The sequence below is a fragment of the Staurois parvus genome, unplaced genomic scaffold, assembly GCF_062004578.1.
Source record: "Staurois parvus isolate SC_StPar_1 unplaced genomic scaffold, SC_StPar_1.0 ptg003093l, whole genome shotgun sequence".
NCBI classification, from domain to species: domain Eukaryota; kingdom Metazoa; phylum Chordata; class Amphibia; order Anura; family Ranidae; genus Staurois; species Staurois parvus.
In genome coordinates this window covers 16,907-30,000 of record NW_028320889.1, presented here as the reverse complement: position 1 = coordinate 30,000, position 13,094 = coordinate 16,907, and the positions used below count along the sequence as shown (strand labels likewise).

At 48.0% G+C, this 13,094-nt stretch overlaps 1 protein-coding gene across 1 annotated transcript in view; it reads right to left on the bottom strand.

Annotated features, from left to right (window-relative positions):
• The window catches only part of LOC149428609 (fermitin family homolog 2-like), a 17,121-nt gene extending 4,364 nt beyond the window's left edge, over nt 1–12,757 (bottom strand). Inside the window, exons 1-5 of the mRNA XM_089667205.1 lie at nt 12,627–12,757; nt 11,233–11,282; nt 8,603–8,727; nt 4,498–4,604; nt 2,473–2,694 (exon numbers count right to left, since the gene is read on the bottom strand). Coding sequence (XP_089523331.1) covers nt 2,473–2,694; nt 4,498–4,604; nt 8,603–8,727; nt 11,233–11,282; nt 12,627–12,740 — 618 coding nt within the window. The 5' untranslated portion in view covers nt 12,741–12,757. The remainder of the gene's footprint in view (nt 1–2,472; nt 2,695–4,497; nt 4,605–8,602; nt 8,728–11,232; nt 11,283–12,626) is intronic.
• Between the last annotated feature and the right edge of the window lie 337 nt (nt 12,758–13,094).

The following is a 13,094-nucleotide window of genomic DNA, read 5'->3' as shown; positions in this document are numbered from 1 at the left end:
TTTCTTCCTCCCCTGCCTTGGGGGGAGGGGGGGGGGGGAAATCTCTCTTTGTAGACCGGTACTTGTTGGTTGCTCTGGATGATCATGAGAGGGGTCTGCTGAGCCTTTTGGCTAGGTGGACACTCCCATGGGTCACATGCCTGATGAAGGGGTCCTGATGAAGGGGTCCTGATGAAGGGGTCACATGCCTGATGAAGGGGTCCTGGTGAAGGGGTCACATGCCTGATGAAGGGGTCCTGTGAGACTCCGAAACGTTGCCTTGCTGTAACTATGTGATCGTTTATTAAAGCTTTTGGACCCATATTGGTGATCCTCGGTGTGCTGGTGACATTCTCCCCATTTGACACACCCTAGCACACTTATGTGTGCGTTCATATGCACTTTTTTGCCCCACTTTGGTGTTCACTAGAGTTTGAATCGGCCCTCAGGAAAAGATCATAATCTGCAATGCGTACTGAAGTACGGAGTCTAGGGAGGCGCTCATGATTGCATGAGACGGCCAGATGACATTTCTTGCTGGTAACATGCAGATCACATTCCGCACATTTCCCCCGCCACGGCACATCCTGCTTTTACAACAGCTTTGTGTCATGAGACTCTGTGGGACAGAACCATCCCATATGACCTCCATAGCAGCCACTTCCTGCATGCTCCCGTAATATTAACCCTTTCTGAGATATTCATAAAAGGGCCCGTCTGTAATTGACAACTGACAATAACCAAAATGGGAAACTGTGAGTTGGTAGAATAATGGAATATATTCTGTAGTTTCACTAGACACAAGTCAATTCTTAGTCTGGCATATCAATATCCCCCCCATGTACCCGGCAATTGAGGCCTTGCAGTATCTTCTGGGTAAATTCTATGCCGCAGGGTCATGGCTCTTGGTGAATGCCCTTTTAGAGACGCTGGCTAAGTCTCCCCACTTATACCAGTCACTTCCATGATACGTCACATGCAGGCCAAACATATGTGGACCCCCTTCCAAATGATGGAGGTCAGGTGTCTCCAGTGAAGAGTCCTGGCAATCCTCCATCACACAAAGACATTGTAGATAATTGTGCTCTTCCAGCCTTGTGGTAACAGTTTGGTGAAGACCCTTTTCTGTTCCCCCATGACTGTCCCCCGTGTACAAAGCCAGCTCCATAAAGACGTGGAGGACCATGTGGAGGAACTCAAGTGTCCTGTACAGAGCCCTGACCTCAACCCTACTGAATACCTTCGGGATTAATCGGATTGTGACCTCACAAATGTTCCTTTGGCTGGTTGGACACAAATTCGCACAGACATACTCCAAAATTTTGTGGGAAGCCTTTCCAGAAGAGTAATGCCAACTCAACGGTGAAATGGTTTGACCAGTTTGGTGTGGAAGAATTCAAGTGCCCTGCACTGAGCCATGACCTTAACCCTACTAAACACCTTTGGAATGGGAAAGTCTTCCCAGAAGGATGGATTGTATGGCTGCAGGGTCAGCAGACACTACAATCATATTGGCATACAGACTGCATTTCCCAAGACCAACAAATCCAACACTACCAAAGTTTTAAAGAAAGGGGATCCACAGTTCTCCAATTTGTACTGGCCATAATTTAGGTCATACACTAATACAGTGATATTTGCTCTCCAACCAGCTGGAGTTTCCAATACTTTCTATTCATGCATGATGTTCCTCACCTACCACCACAATCTCAACCTTACTGAATACCTTTGGGATGAATTGGAACACCAACTGAGAGAGACAGGTCTTCCCATCCAACATCAGTACCGGACCTCAAAAAATGGCACAAATTGCCTCCAGAAGAGAGGAGGATGGCATAATCACAAATTGAGCAGCTCTATATTTATGCCCATGGTTTTGGAATGGGATGTCCATCAATCTCATATCAGTGTGATGGCCAGGTGTCCACAGATGTTTGGCCAAACAGTGAATTAGATGGTGTCCATGGGACTGAAATCTGATGCTTAAAGAAAACCTGTTCTTAGCACATACACCACAAAACAACAAGGTCACTTTAATACTTTCCTCTCCAGGAGCCCTCCCCCATTGTACTTCCCTTCCTTTCACCCCCTCCATTCTGTTTGACTGCTGAAACTAAAGGAAAGTTGAAAGAAGTTGTAGCTTACAGGCTATGGACCCTTGTGACAGCACTGATTGGCCAGTGCAATAATGGGGAGGGAGTCACACTCACATGCCTGACCTATTGGCATATACTTGAAGTACCTTTTAGTCTTCAAAAGGGCTTTTTTTCATATTCCCCTCCTAGTCTTAGCTGAAGTCCCCCCACTTGTTCCTCCTACTGCAGTGAGGGCAGTGATCTCAAAAATCCATTACTGTACAACTCCAGGGTGCAAAGGCAAAAAGAAGCCCCGGAAGCCCTGTAAGCACCCCAAGCCCTCTTCTGTGGTGCAATGCAAAACCATTCACCAGTGCCAAGACCTCCCCATTGAAGAAGGTGGTGGGAATGGCAGTACCTGTTTGTTCTTGTACTTCTTCAAATAACGGGGTGAGACGACGCACTCTGGGTTGATGTCAGAGTTGACCTGGTCAGGAATGAACTGAGGGTCCGGGTTTAGGTGTTGCATCTTCAAGAAGGACAAGATGTTCTGGACTTCCAGGTTGTAGGAACTGTCTGCCATGGTCTTTCCCTTGGATGCCAATCTGCAGGCTGCCATCCAGTGAGCATATTGCTTCTCCTACAAGATGGAAAGAAGGAGCTGTAAATGAATGTGAGCCTTTCCCTGGACAACAGCACTCAAGATTTTTGGCCGAAAATAAAAAATAAATATATATATATATATATATATATATATATATATATATATATATATATATATATATATACATACATACACACATATACATACACATACATACATTTTTATACACACACTATACACCCCTCCCAATCATGTGATTCAGGTGCTCCAATCCCCTCCATGGACACAGCCAGGGGCGGGGTCAGTAGGGGGCCCCATGAGATGCCCCTGGTACCTTTTTTGAGTTTGGGATTTTTTGAGTTTGGGCAAGGACACAGGGGCCCCATGATCCCCTATTGCCCGGGGGCCCCATGAGTTGTCAGTCCGCCCCTGGACACAGGTGTATACAATCAAGCCCCTAGACATGCAGACGGCTTCTACAAACATTGGTGAAAGAATGGGTCGCTCTCAGGAGCTCAGTGACTCCAAGCGTGGTCCCGTGATAGGTGGCCACCTGGGCAATAAGTCCATCCGTGACATTTCCTGGCTACTAAATATTCCACGCTCAACTGTTAGTGGGATTATAACAAAGTGGGAGCAACTGGGAACAACAGCCACTCAGCCCAAGTGGTAGGCCACGTCACATGACAGGGCGGGGTCAGCGCATGCTGAAGCGCACAGTGCGCAGAAGTCACCAACTGTCTGCAGAGTCAATAGCTAAAGACCTCCAAACTTGGTGTGGCCTTCAGATGAGCCCAACAACAGTGTGTAGAGAGCTTCATGGAATGGGTTTCCATGGCCGAGCAGCTGCATCCAAGCCTTCCATCACCAAGTGCAAAGCAAAGCGTCGGATGCTGTGGTGTAAAGCATGCCGCCACTGGACTCTAGAGCAGAGGAGGCGTGCTCTCTGGAGCAACCAATCATGCTTCTCTGTCTGGCAATCCGATGGCCATGTCTGGGTTTGGCGGGTGCCAGAACGATACTTTCCTGACTGCATTGTGTCAAACGTAAAGTTTGGTGGAGGGGGGATTATGGTGTGGGGTTGTTTTTCAGGGGTTGGCTTGGCCTCCTAGTTCCAGTGAAGGGAACTCTTAAGGCAACATTTTGGACAATTTCATGCCCCCAACTTTGTGGGAAGAGTTTGGGGATGGCCCCTTCCTGTTCCAACATGACTGCACACCAGTGCATGAAGCAAGGTCCATAAAGACATGGAGGAGCCAGTTTGGGGTGGAGGAACTTGACTGTCCTGCACAGAGTCCTGACCTCAACCCCATAGAACACCTTTGGGATGAATTAGAGCGGAGACTGTGAGCCAGGCCTCCTCCCCCGACATCAGTGCCTGACCTGACAAATGTGCTTCTGGAAGAATGGTCCAACCTTCCCATAGACACCCTCCTAAACCTTGTGGACGGCCTTCCCAGAAGAGTTGAAGCTGTTATAGCTGCAAAGGGCGGGGCCAACTCAATATTGAACCCTACGGGCTAAGACTGGGGGGCAATTAAAGTTCATGCGTGTGGAAAGGGCGGGGCCAACTCAATATTGTACCCTACGGACTAAGACTGGGGGGCCATTAAAGGTCATTTGTGTGGAAAGGGCGGGGCCAACGCAATATTGAACCCTACGGACTAAGACGGGGGGGCCATTAAAGGTCATGTGTGTGGAAAGGGCGGGGCCAACTCAATATTGAACCCTACGGACTAAGACTGGGGGGCCATTAAAAGTCATGTGTGTGGAAAGGCCGGCCGCCCAATACTTGGGGCAATATAGTGTATATAGGAGGAGAAGATGAAGGCGTCTTACATTGTCACAGCGCAGCCAGATTTCATTCATTCCTTCAGCCACCGGGATGAGGAGCTTAATGATGAACTTCTGTCCGGAAATGTTGACATCGGGGGTCACTTCACAGCCTGGAAGACACAAATCCAGGTTTAGCGCTCATGCAGTGTTGTGCATTCAGACATTGATCGGCTATTATGTAAAAAATAAAATGTATCCAATAGCATCAGACATACCGAACATTGTAACTTATTTCATCTACCCAATGAAAACACAGCGATTCAATACAACAAAATGTCTCAAATGATTATCTCCACGCAATCTGGTTATAGAATACAATGTAACATTCAATATACACAACACAATCATTATAAAATATTTTTTTAAATACATTTCAAATATACTGTATGTCCTTAAAAATACAAATATACATTTATGGAATGCATTTAAAAATATATGTTAAATGACTTTTTTTATATGTTTAAAAATCTTTAAAAAAATCTAAAGAATATATTTAAAAAATTTTAACATATAAAAAAAGTAATTTTAACATATTTTTATATATATTTGTAAATGCATTCCAAAAATGTATATTTGTATTTTTAAGGACATACAGTATATTTGAAATGTATTTAAAAACATTTTTTTTTTTTATATATATATATAATTTTGTAATAAAAACACATTTCAACTCAACATAATAAAAGAAAAAAAGAATTATATATATATATATATATTTTTTTTTTTTTTTATTGAAACTTATTTTAAAATATTCTTCCCAAATATATTGGTAAATATTTGAAATACTACAATTTTGGCCGCATTCAATATATTTCAAATATATTTTTCTTTGATGTGGGTTGTTCTGTATGGAACATGTGGAAATGCACATGCACTACACAAGTGTACTGAGCAGGTTTTTTCTCCCCCCCACTGACATTCACTTTAAAATCTCTCTCCCATTTTGTGACCATGTGGGAAGCTTCCTTTTTATTCCCGTAAGGCGGCAGACATGGAGGTTTACATAACCGGCAGGATTTTTGTTGCCTTGCCTCCCTGTGCAGCGTCTGCCGCTCCCATGTCCCGGCTCTCCGCCTCTCCCAGAATTTTGTCCTAGGCTACGTCTTCCACACTGAACGCCATTTTCCCGAACGCGTGGGCAGCGGGACAAGAAACTGCTGAGGCTTGCCACCATTGTGGTTTTTGCGGAGACGGTCGTATCGTGGAATGTTTTCCTTGCTGACCATCACTGGGTCTAATGACGGCCACACAGTCTGTCTTCTATTTGTCACGTCAACAACATGGAGTCAGGCAGATACCAATACTCAGTCCAGCCCCCAGTTCCAGGATGCAGAACGGCACCCCAACCCCCCCCCCCACCCTGCAAACAAATAGAATGAGCAGGCCTCCCTGTGCCTGCTCTCAGCCCCCCATCCCCCCCCCCGGATCCAGCTGTCCATGGTTTCCATAAACTGCACATGTATGGCCAAAAACAGCAGGGAGGTAGTGGCACACACTTGGTAAATCTTGTGTTGGCTGTGGGTGGCTGGGATGTGCGTGTTGGAGCATGGGGTGACAACAGGAGCTCAGAGCAGACATGAAGCTATGGGCCACTGGATGCCAGCCACTGATCTGGAGCATGCTCACAGCAAGGACAGTGTGGCTCTTCACGTGGCACCCTTTCCATAACAGTGTGAGAGTCCTGTCCCACCGTTCTGGTCACTATATGCATGGAGTTTGCATGTTGTATGGGAGTCTTCCCCAACTCCAAAAACATGCTGATAGGATAATTGTCTGCAGTATAAATTGTATGTGAGGCAGGAAGATTGTAAGCTCCCGAGTCCAGGGACAGAGGTGAATGTACTGCTGGCGTTCTATAAATAAGATCCTGTCTCACGGTGAACCTTCAATCAGATGACTCCGGCGATGAGGCATTCCTTCATCCACAGAGCAGGTCAGCCTTCCCAAAAAGGCATTCCTGGCTCCGTCTGCCATGACTCCGCTCTGATATCATCACCTGGCATCCAGCGTGTTTACTGCACCGCTCAACAGACGCCTGGAGCCTGCCCCGCCACGGAGAACCCGGCCAGATGGATCACGTATCACAGGATGAGAACCCATCCCCTACACACTGACTGCAACCAGATCCCAGCACAGCCCACCGCACATTGATACCTCCAACCAGCCACCGCAGATCCCAGTACAGCCCACCACACACCGATACCGCCAACCAGCCACCACAGATCCCAGCACAGCCCACCACACATTGATACCTCCAACCAGCCACTGCAGATCCCAGCACAGCCCACCGCACATTGATACCTCCAACCAGCCACCACAGATCCCAGCACAGCCCACCAATACCTCAAACCAGCCACCACAGCCCACCGCACATGGATACCTCCAACCAGCCACCACAGATCCCAGCACAGCCCACCGCACATGGATACCTCCAACCAGCCACCACAGATCCCAGCACAGCCAACCTCACACTGATACCTCCAACCAGCCACCACAGATCCCAGCACAGCCCACCAATACCTCAAACCAGCCACCACAGCCCACCGCACATCGATACCTCCAACCAGCCACCACAGATCCCAGCACAGCCCACTGCACATCGATACCTCCAACCAGCCACCACAGATCCCAGCACAGCCCACCACACATTGATACCTCCAACCAGCCACGGCAGATCCCAGCACAGCCAACCTCACACTGATACCTCCAACCAGCCACCACAGATCCCAGCACAGCCCACCAATACCTCAAACCAGCCACCACAGCCCACCGCACATCGATACCTCCAACCAGCCACCACAGATCCCAGCACAGCCCACCGCACATCGATACCTCCAACCAGCCACTGCAGATCCCAGCACAGCCCACCACGCATTGATACCGCCAACAAGCCACCACAGATCCCAGCACAGCCCACCAATACCTCCAACCAGCTACCACAGCCCACCGCACATCGATACCGCCAACCAGCCACCACAGCCCACCGCATATCCATACCTCCAACCAGCCACTGCAGATCCCAGCACAGCCCACCGCACATCGATACCTCCAACCAGCCACCGCAGATCCCAGCACAGCCCACTAATACCTCCAACCAGCCACCACAGCCCACCGCACATCAATACCTCCAACCAGCCACCACAGATCACCAATATTTCCAACTAGCCACCTCAGATCCCAGCACAGCCCACCGCACATCGATACCTCCAACCAGCCACCACAGATCATCAATATTTCCAACAAGCCACTGCAGATCCCAGCACAGCCAATTACACATCGATACCTCCAAATCACAGCATAGCCCACCACACACCGATACCTCCAACCAGCCACCACAGATCACCAATATTTCCAACCAGCCACCTCAGATCCCAGCACAGGCCACCGCACATTGATACCTCCAACCAGCCACCACAGATCACCAATATTTCCAACCAGCCACTGCAGTTCCCAGCACAGACAACTGCACACCGATACCTCCAACCAGCCACCACAGATCCCAGCACAGCCCACCACACACCGATACCTCCAACCAGCCACTGCAGATCCCAGCACAGCCCACCACACACCGATACCTCCAACCAGCCACCACAGATCCCAGCACAGCCCACCTCACACAGATATCTCCAACCAGCCACCGCAGATCACTCTGCTGCACTCTGCTTACTGTAAGGAGCCCAACCTAGCAGGCCAAGTGTTGGATGCTAGGTAGCTAAGGCAATGCAAAAGCATCGCAGCGAACACCAAATGAACCCTAGTGGCGGCATTGTGGTGCACTGCATTAGAGATTTTGGGCCACGTCTGATTTTTGGTGCCGTGGCTGCACATACTTTTTAATGGGCTGCCTTAGCACAATGCACACTATTGCGTGACATAACAATAAAGCACTGCAAAAATATACACGGGCCTAAAAAGGGTAAAAAAATGTCCCTTTCCAGAATCTACCAAAAATGGAAAATTTCAGCTTTGGGTGGAGTGACCCGTTTATCATGGACTGCATGGAGAGGATTTCATTGGATCTGTACACATCTACATACACAGAGTGATCCGAACCCCCCGAATAGGACAACCAACAAACCATTTTCCCCGGGAAGAGAACCTGTCTTACCCCTCAGGTTCATCTGGTGAGCCGGCATCCCATTGGCTTCCTCTTTACTCTTGTAACAAGATATTGAGGTGTCCTTAAATGTGCACCAGTACTGCTTGTAGCCCTTCAGAGTCAGCTTCTTCGGTCTGCGATACAAAAAACACACCTTAGAAGACATGGCCCCCTTTTCCTTTTTTAAAGTATATTTAAAGACAAACTTTTTTCTCTTGGTTTTGGACGGAGTAGGGAAGGGATAGACCCCCTGTCAGGTTTTTATATCTATACTTGTATAGAGGATTCTGCATATGAAAGGTTTCTATTTATTGATTTTGTTTCTATTGGTTGAGCTAGATAGACGTGTCTTTTTTTTCATTCTATGTAACTCCAGTTGACCTCTGACCCCTGACACTCAAGCTGAAATGTCAGGCTCAGAGAATGAAGTAAAGCGAATATAAACAACGGAAGACTGAATATTCATATTTCTATATAAGCTCAGCCTTGACCTTTCATTAAGGAATCCCCATGTGTTCCCGAGTACAGAGCTGGGTGACCCACATACCAGGGTGAGGGACACTTCACCGGGGGAGGGGATGAGGGGGAATATGGTATCACTCGTTGGCTTGGGCAAAAATAATCCCAAGTTTGTGCTGAAGACCACAATGGACTGACTGAATGAGTCGCTGGTCATGGGTGGATGTTTGTGTGGGTGAGTAGGGAGATGTCCCTCCGGTAGGTTGTGCCCAATGATGGATACTGGTGGTGAGCCCTCCTAGGGCTGGGGGCTGCTGCCTTCTTGGTACGGCCTTAAGGTCGTTTCCACATGTAGACTTGGAATAGTAGAAGAGATGGAGCACCCAGTGTCCAGGAAGGGGCGCCCAGTGTCCCGGAAGGGGCGCCCAGTGTCCCGGAAGGAGCGCCCAGCGTCCAGGAAGGAGCGCCCAGCGTCCAGGAAGGAGCGCCCAGCGTCCAGGAAGGAGCGCCCAGCGTCCAGGAAGGAGCGCCCAGCGTCCAGGAAGGAGCGCCCAGCGTCCAGGAAGGAGCGCCCAGCGTCCAGGAAGGAGCGCCCAGCGTCCAGGAAGGAGCGCCCAGCGTCCAGGAAGGAGCGCCCAGCGTCCAGGAAGGAGCGCCCAGCGTCCAGGAAGGAGCGCCCAGCGTCCAGGAAGGAGCGCCCAGCGTCCAGGAAGGAGCGCCCAGCGTCCAGGAAGGAGCGCCCAGCGTCCAGGAAGGAGCACCCAGCGTCCAGGAAGGAGCACCCAGCGTCCAGGAAGAATACAGTTTTCATGGTAGATTAGGAGGAGTTTATCGAGAGTAGGACCGTGCTCCATCTGTTGAATGCTGCTCCGGGAAGCATAGCCGACACTCTCAGTCTTTTGTCTGAATTCTCGCAAATATTTACCCGGCGTGGGAATCTTTCTTATCTTATAGCGTTCAGCAACAGCCCTGAAGAAATGAGAGCCTATCTCCCGAAACGCGTTGCCTTGATGCACTTGTCGCTACTTTCAAGAAACGCCTCTCAATCCATCAAAACTGTATTCTTTTGGACCCCAGGAACTCCTTTCCTAATATTTTAAATAATAAACAAGGGAAAGGATAAACCGGACATGTTTTAGAATCAGTTTTATGGGGAGTCAGAACTTTAGCGTTGGGGTTCTTCGATCGATGACTGCAGAGACCGTGCATGGGTCCTGGGCTGCTCAACTTTTGAAGGACTCTGACATGTATGTGCAAGGAGGAGTTAGTTCTTTAGTGGAGGGGGAGTTAAAAAAAAAACAAAAAAAAAAAAAAACAAAAAACTACTTTGGATGATTACTAAATCTGCCTAATTCTATTATTACATACTACTGTACTATGAACTCAGGGCTGTGGATCATTGTTTTTGGGAGGGGAAGGGGGGTAGTCTTGGGCACCTACCTAGAGGTGGCGCACTGCCACCATCACTAACACCAGTACAGCTCCCCAATAGAAATCTCTCCCCCCACCCCCCAGTGCATCGCTGCTTCCTCCATGGAATCCCCCCCACCAGACAAGGCAGTTCAGACTGGGCTCATTGAAGGGAAATGCTCCATTGGCTGCATCATGTGATTGGAGCCTATGAGGGGCTACAAAGAGTCTCTGAACTGTCCATCTTCAAGTTCTGGCAAGAGCCGATGAGGGGCTAATGAGAGCCTCCCTCTCTCTGAACTGGACAGTTCAGAGAGAGGGAGGCTCTCATTCGGAGATGGCTCTCATTCGGAGATGGACAGCGGCGTCCATCTCCGAGTTCTGGGAGGAGACGTGGCTGCAGAGTTTTGGGTGTGCACCCAGTGTCAGTGCTAGCTGCAGTGCCATGTATGCTCTGGGGAAAGGTGGATCCCCCCATCCCCCTCCTTATCTACGCCCTGTAATGCAAACTGTAGATATGTATTAGTAGAGGTTCCTTAAGCCTCTTGAGGACTTCTCAATGGTAAAAAGGTCAATAAAAGCCGCTGTACAGTGTCAATTCAAATACTGAACTAGATTCCCTATTTATTTACCGCCCATCCCCCAACTAAACCTAATTCATAGGGTAAAGCAGAAGAACGTGAATCCAAATACAAATGCTTGAAGTTTCTCAGCACAATATATGAGAACTTTGAAAGCAAGGACGTGAGACAGGAGATATTTGTACTTACTTAAATATTTTTAGGTTGTCTGTTAGTTCCGGTATGGAGGTGATGTCACCCTGTATAGAAGACAACGGACTGTTATATATGGGAAGAGATGATGGATTGTGCAGTCAGAGAAGCAGAAGAACGTGAATCCTCGGTAGAAGGCCATATGTGGTGCACAGGAATCGTCTCTGCTGGGTCTTGGAAAAACACTTTGCAAAGAAACCAAGACATTACTAAAATACTTACTGCCTGCCTGTCCCTCAAATCTTCCCCCAATCCAAACATTTTACAGTCAATGGGACATGTGATGAGGAGAAATCTTCCAATGGGGGCAACTAAAAGGGGATTTTCCCCTCACTTTGGTGAGACATTCTGTTGGGTCTCAGAGATCGTAAGTGAAGAGAAATCTCCTCAGTGGGACGCAGACGGGAATGAAGCTTTCCCCAGCTAGGGTAAAATTCTCAAATATTCACCTACTTGGCGTTCTGCATAACTGGGTTCATATCCCAGGGGAACGGACTTCCTCATGTGTTAGAAATGTCAAGAATGGCTGTAGTCATCGAGTTGGATCTGAAGTGCAAGACAGTGGCAGTACGAGATAGGTGGTAGCACTGAGCGAGGATTCTGGTGTGTTCTGGCATTGAAGTAACTATGGTCAGATATCCCGTCACTCATTGTTCTGGCGGTATCTTATCTTGTGACCTCAGATGGGACTGGGCCGCACTTGTGGTCCCGATCCACAAACTTACTTCTAAATTCCCTCACTGGAGTGTAGACCTTTCCAATTCCCTCACTGGAGTGCAGACCTTTCTAATTCCCTCACTGGAGTGTAGACCTAATTCCCTCACTGGAGTGTAGACCTAATTCCCTCACTGGAGTGTAGACCTAATTCCCTCACTGGAGTGTAGACCTAATTCCCTCACTGGAGTGCAGACCTTTCTAATTCCCTCACTGGAGTGCAGACCTAATTCCCTCACTGGAGTGTAGACCTAATTCCCTCACTGGAGTGTAGACCTAATTCCCTCACTGGAGTGTAGACCTAATTCCCTCACTGGAGTGTAGACCTAATTCCCTCACTGGAGTGTAGACCTAATTCCCTCACTGGAGTGTAGACCTAATTCCCTCACTGGAGTGCAGACCTTTCTAATTCCCTCACTGGAGTGTAGACCTAATTCCCTCACTGGAGTGTAGACCTAATTCCCTCACTGGAGTGTAGACCTAATTCCCTCACTGGAGTGTAGACCTAATTCCCTCACTGGAGTGTAGACCTTTCTAATTCCCTCACTGGAGTGTAGACCTTTCTAATTCCCTCACTGGAGTGTAGACCTTTCTAATTCCCTCACTGGAGTGTAGACCTTTCTGTCACTTGGGTCATAACAACATACAGGAGGTCAAAATGTAGAAGAACCGCTTACCAAGATGGTGGAAGTCTTCCCTCCTTCCAGAGTGATCTCCAGGTCGGACAGAGCTGCGTCAACCTCATCGACTTCCTTATCGCTGTTGTTGTAATGGTTCTCTGAAGACATCATGGAGAGTTTGTTGATATGGTACTAAAACAAAACAACAGTGATGGAACGTTCATCATCATGGGACGGCTTCAGATTCTATCGTCTTGTACTCGGACATCAGAAAAGATGCCAAAAACGGCCAATTTGTGGCCCCAAAGCCATTTCTGGCACTTTTTGTTTTCATTTTAAAAATGAGTATTATAATTTTATTTTATTTGTTTTACTAAAAAAGGTCTTAGAACTCCCCCAAACATATTTTTTCAAAGCAGAGGCCCTAGAGAATACATATGGCGATTTTTGCATATTCTATTTTATGTCACATGGTATTTGTGCAGCGGTTTTTCAAATACAATTTTTTGGGAAAAAATACACTTT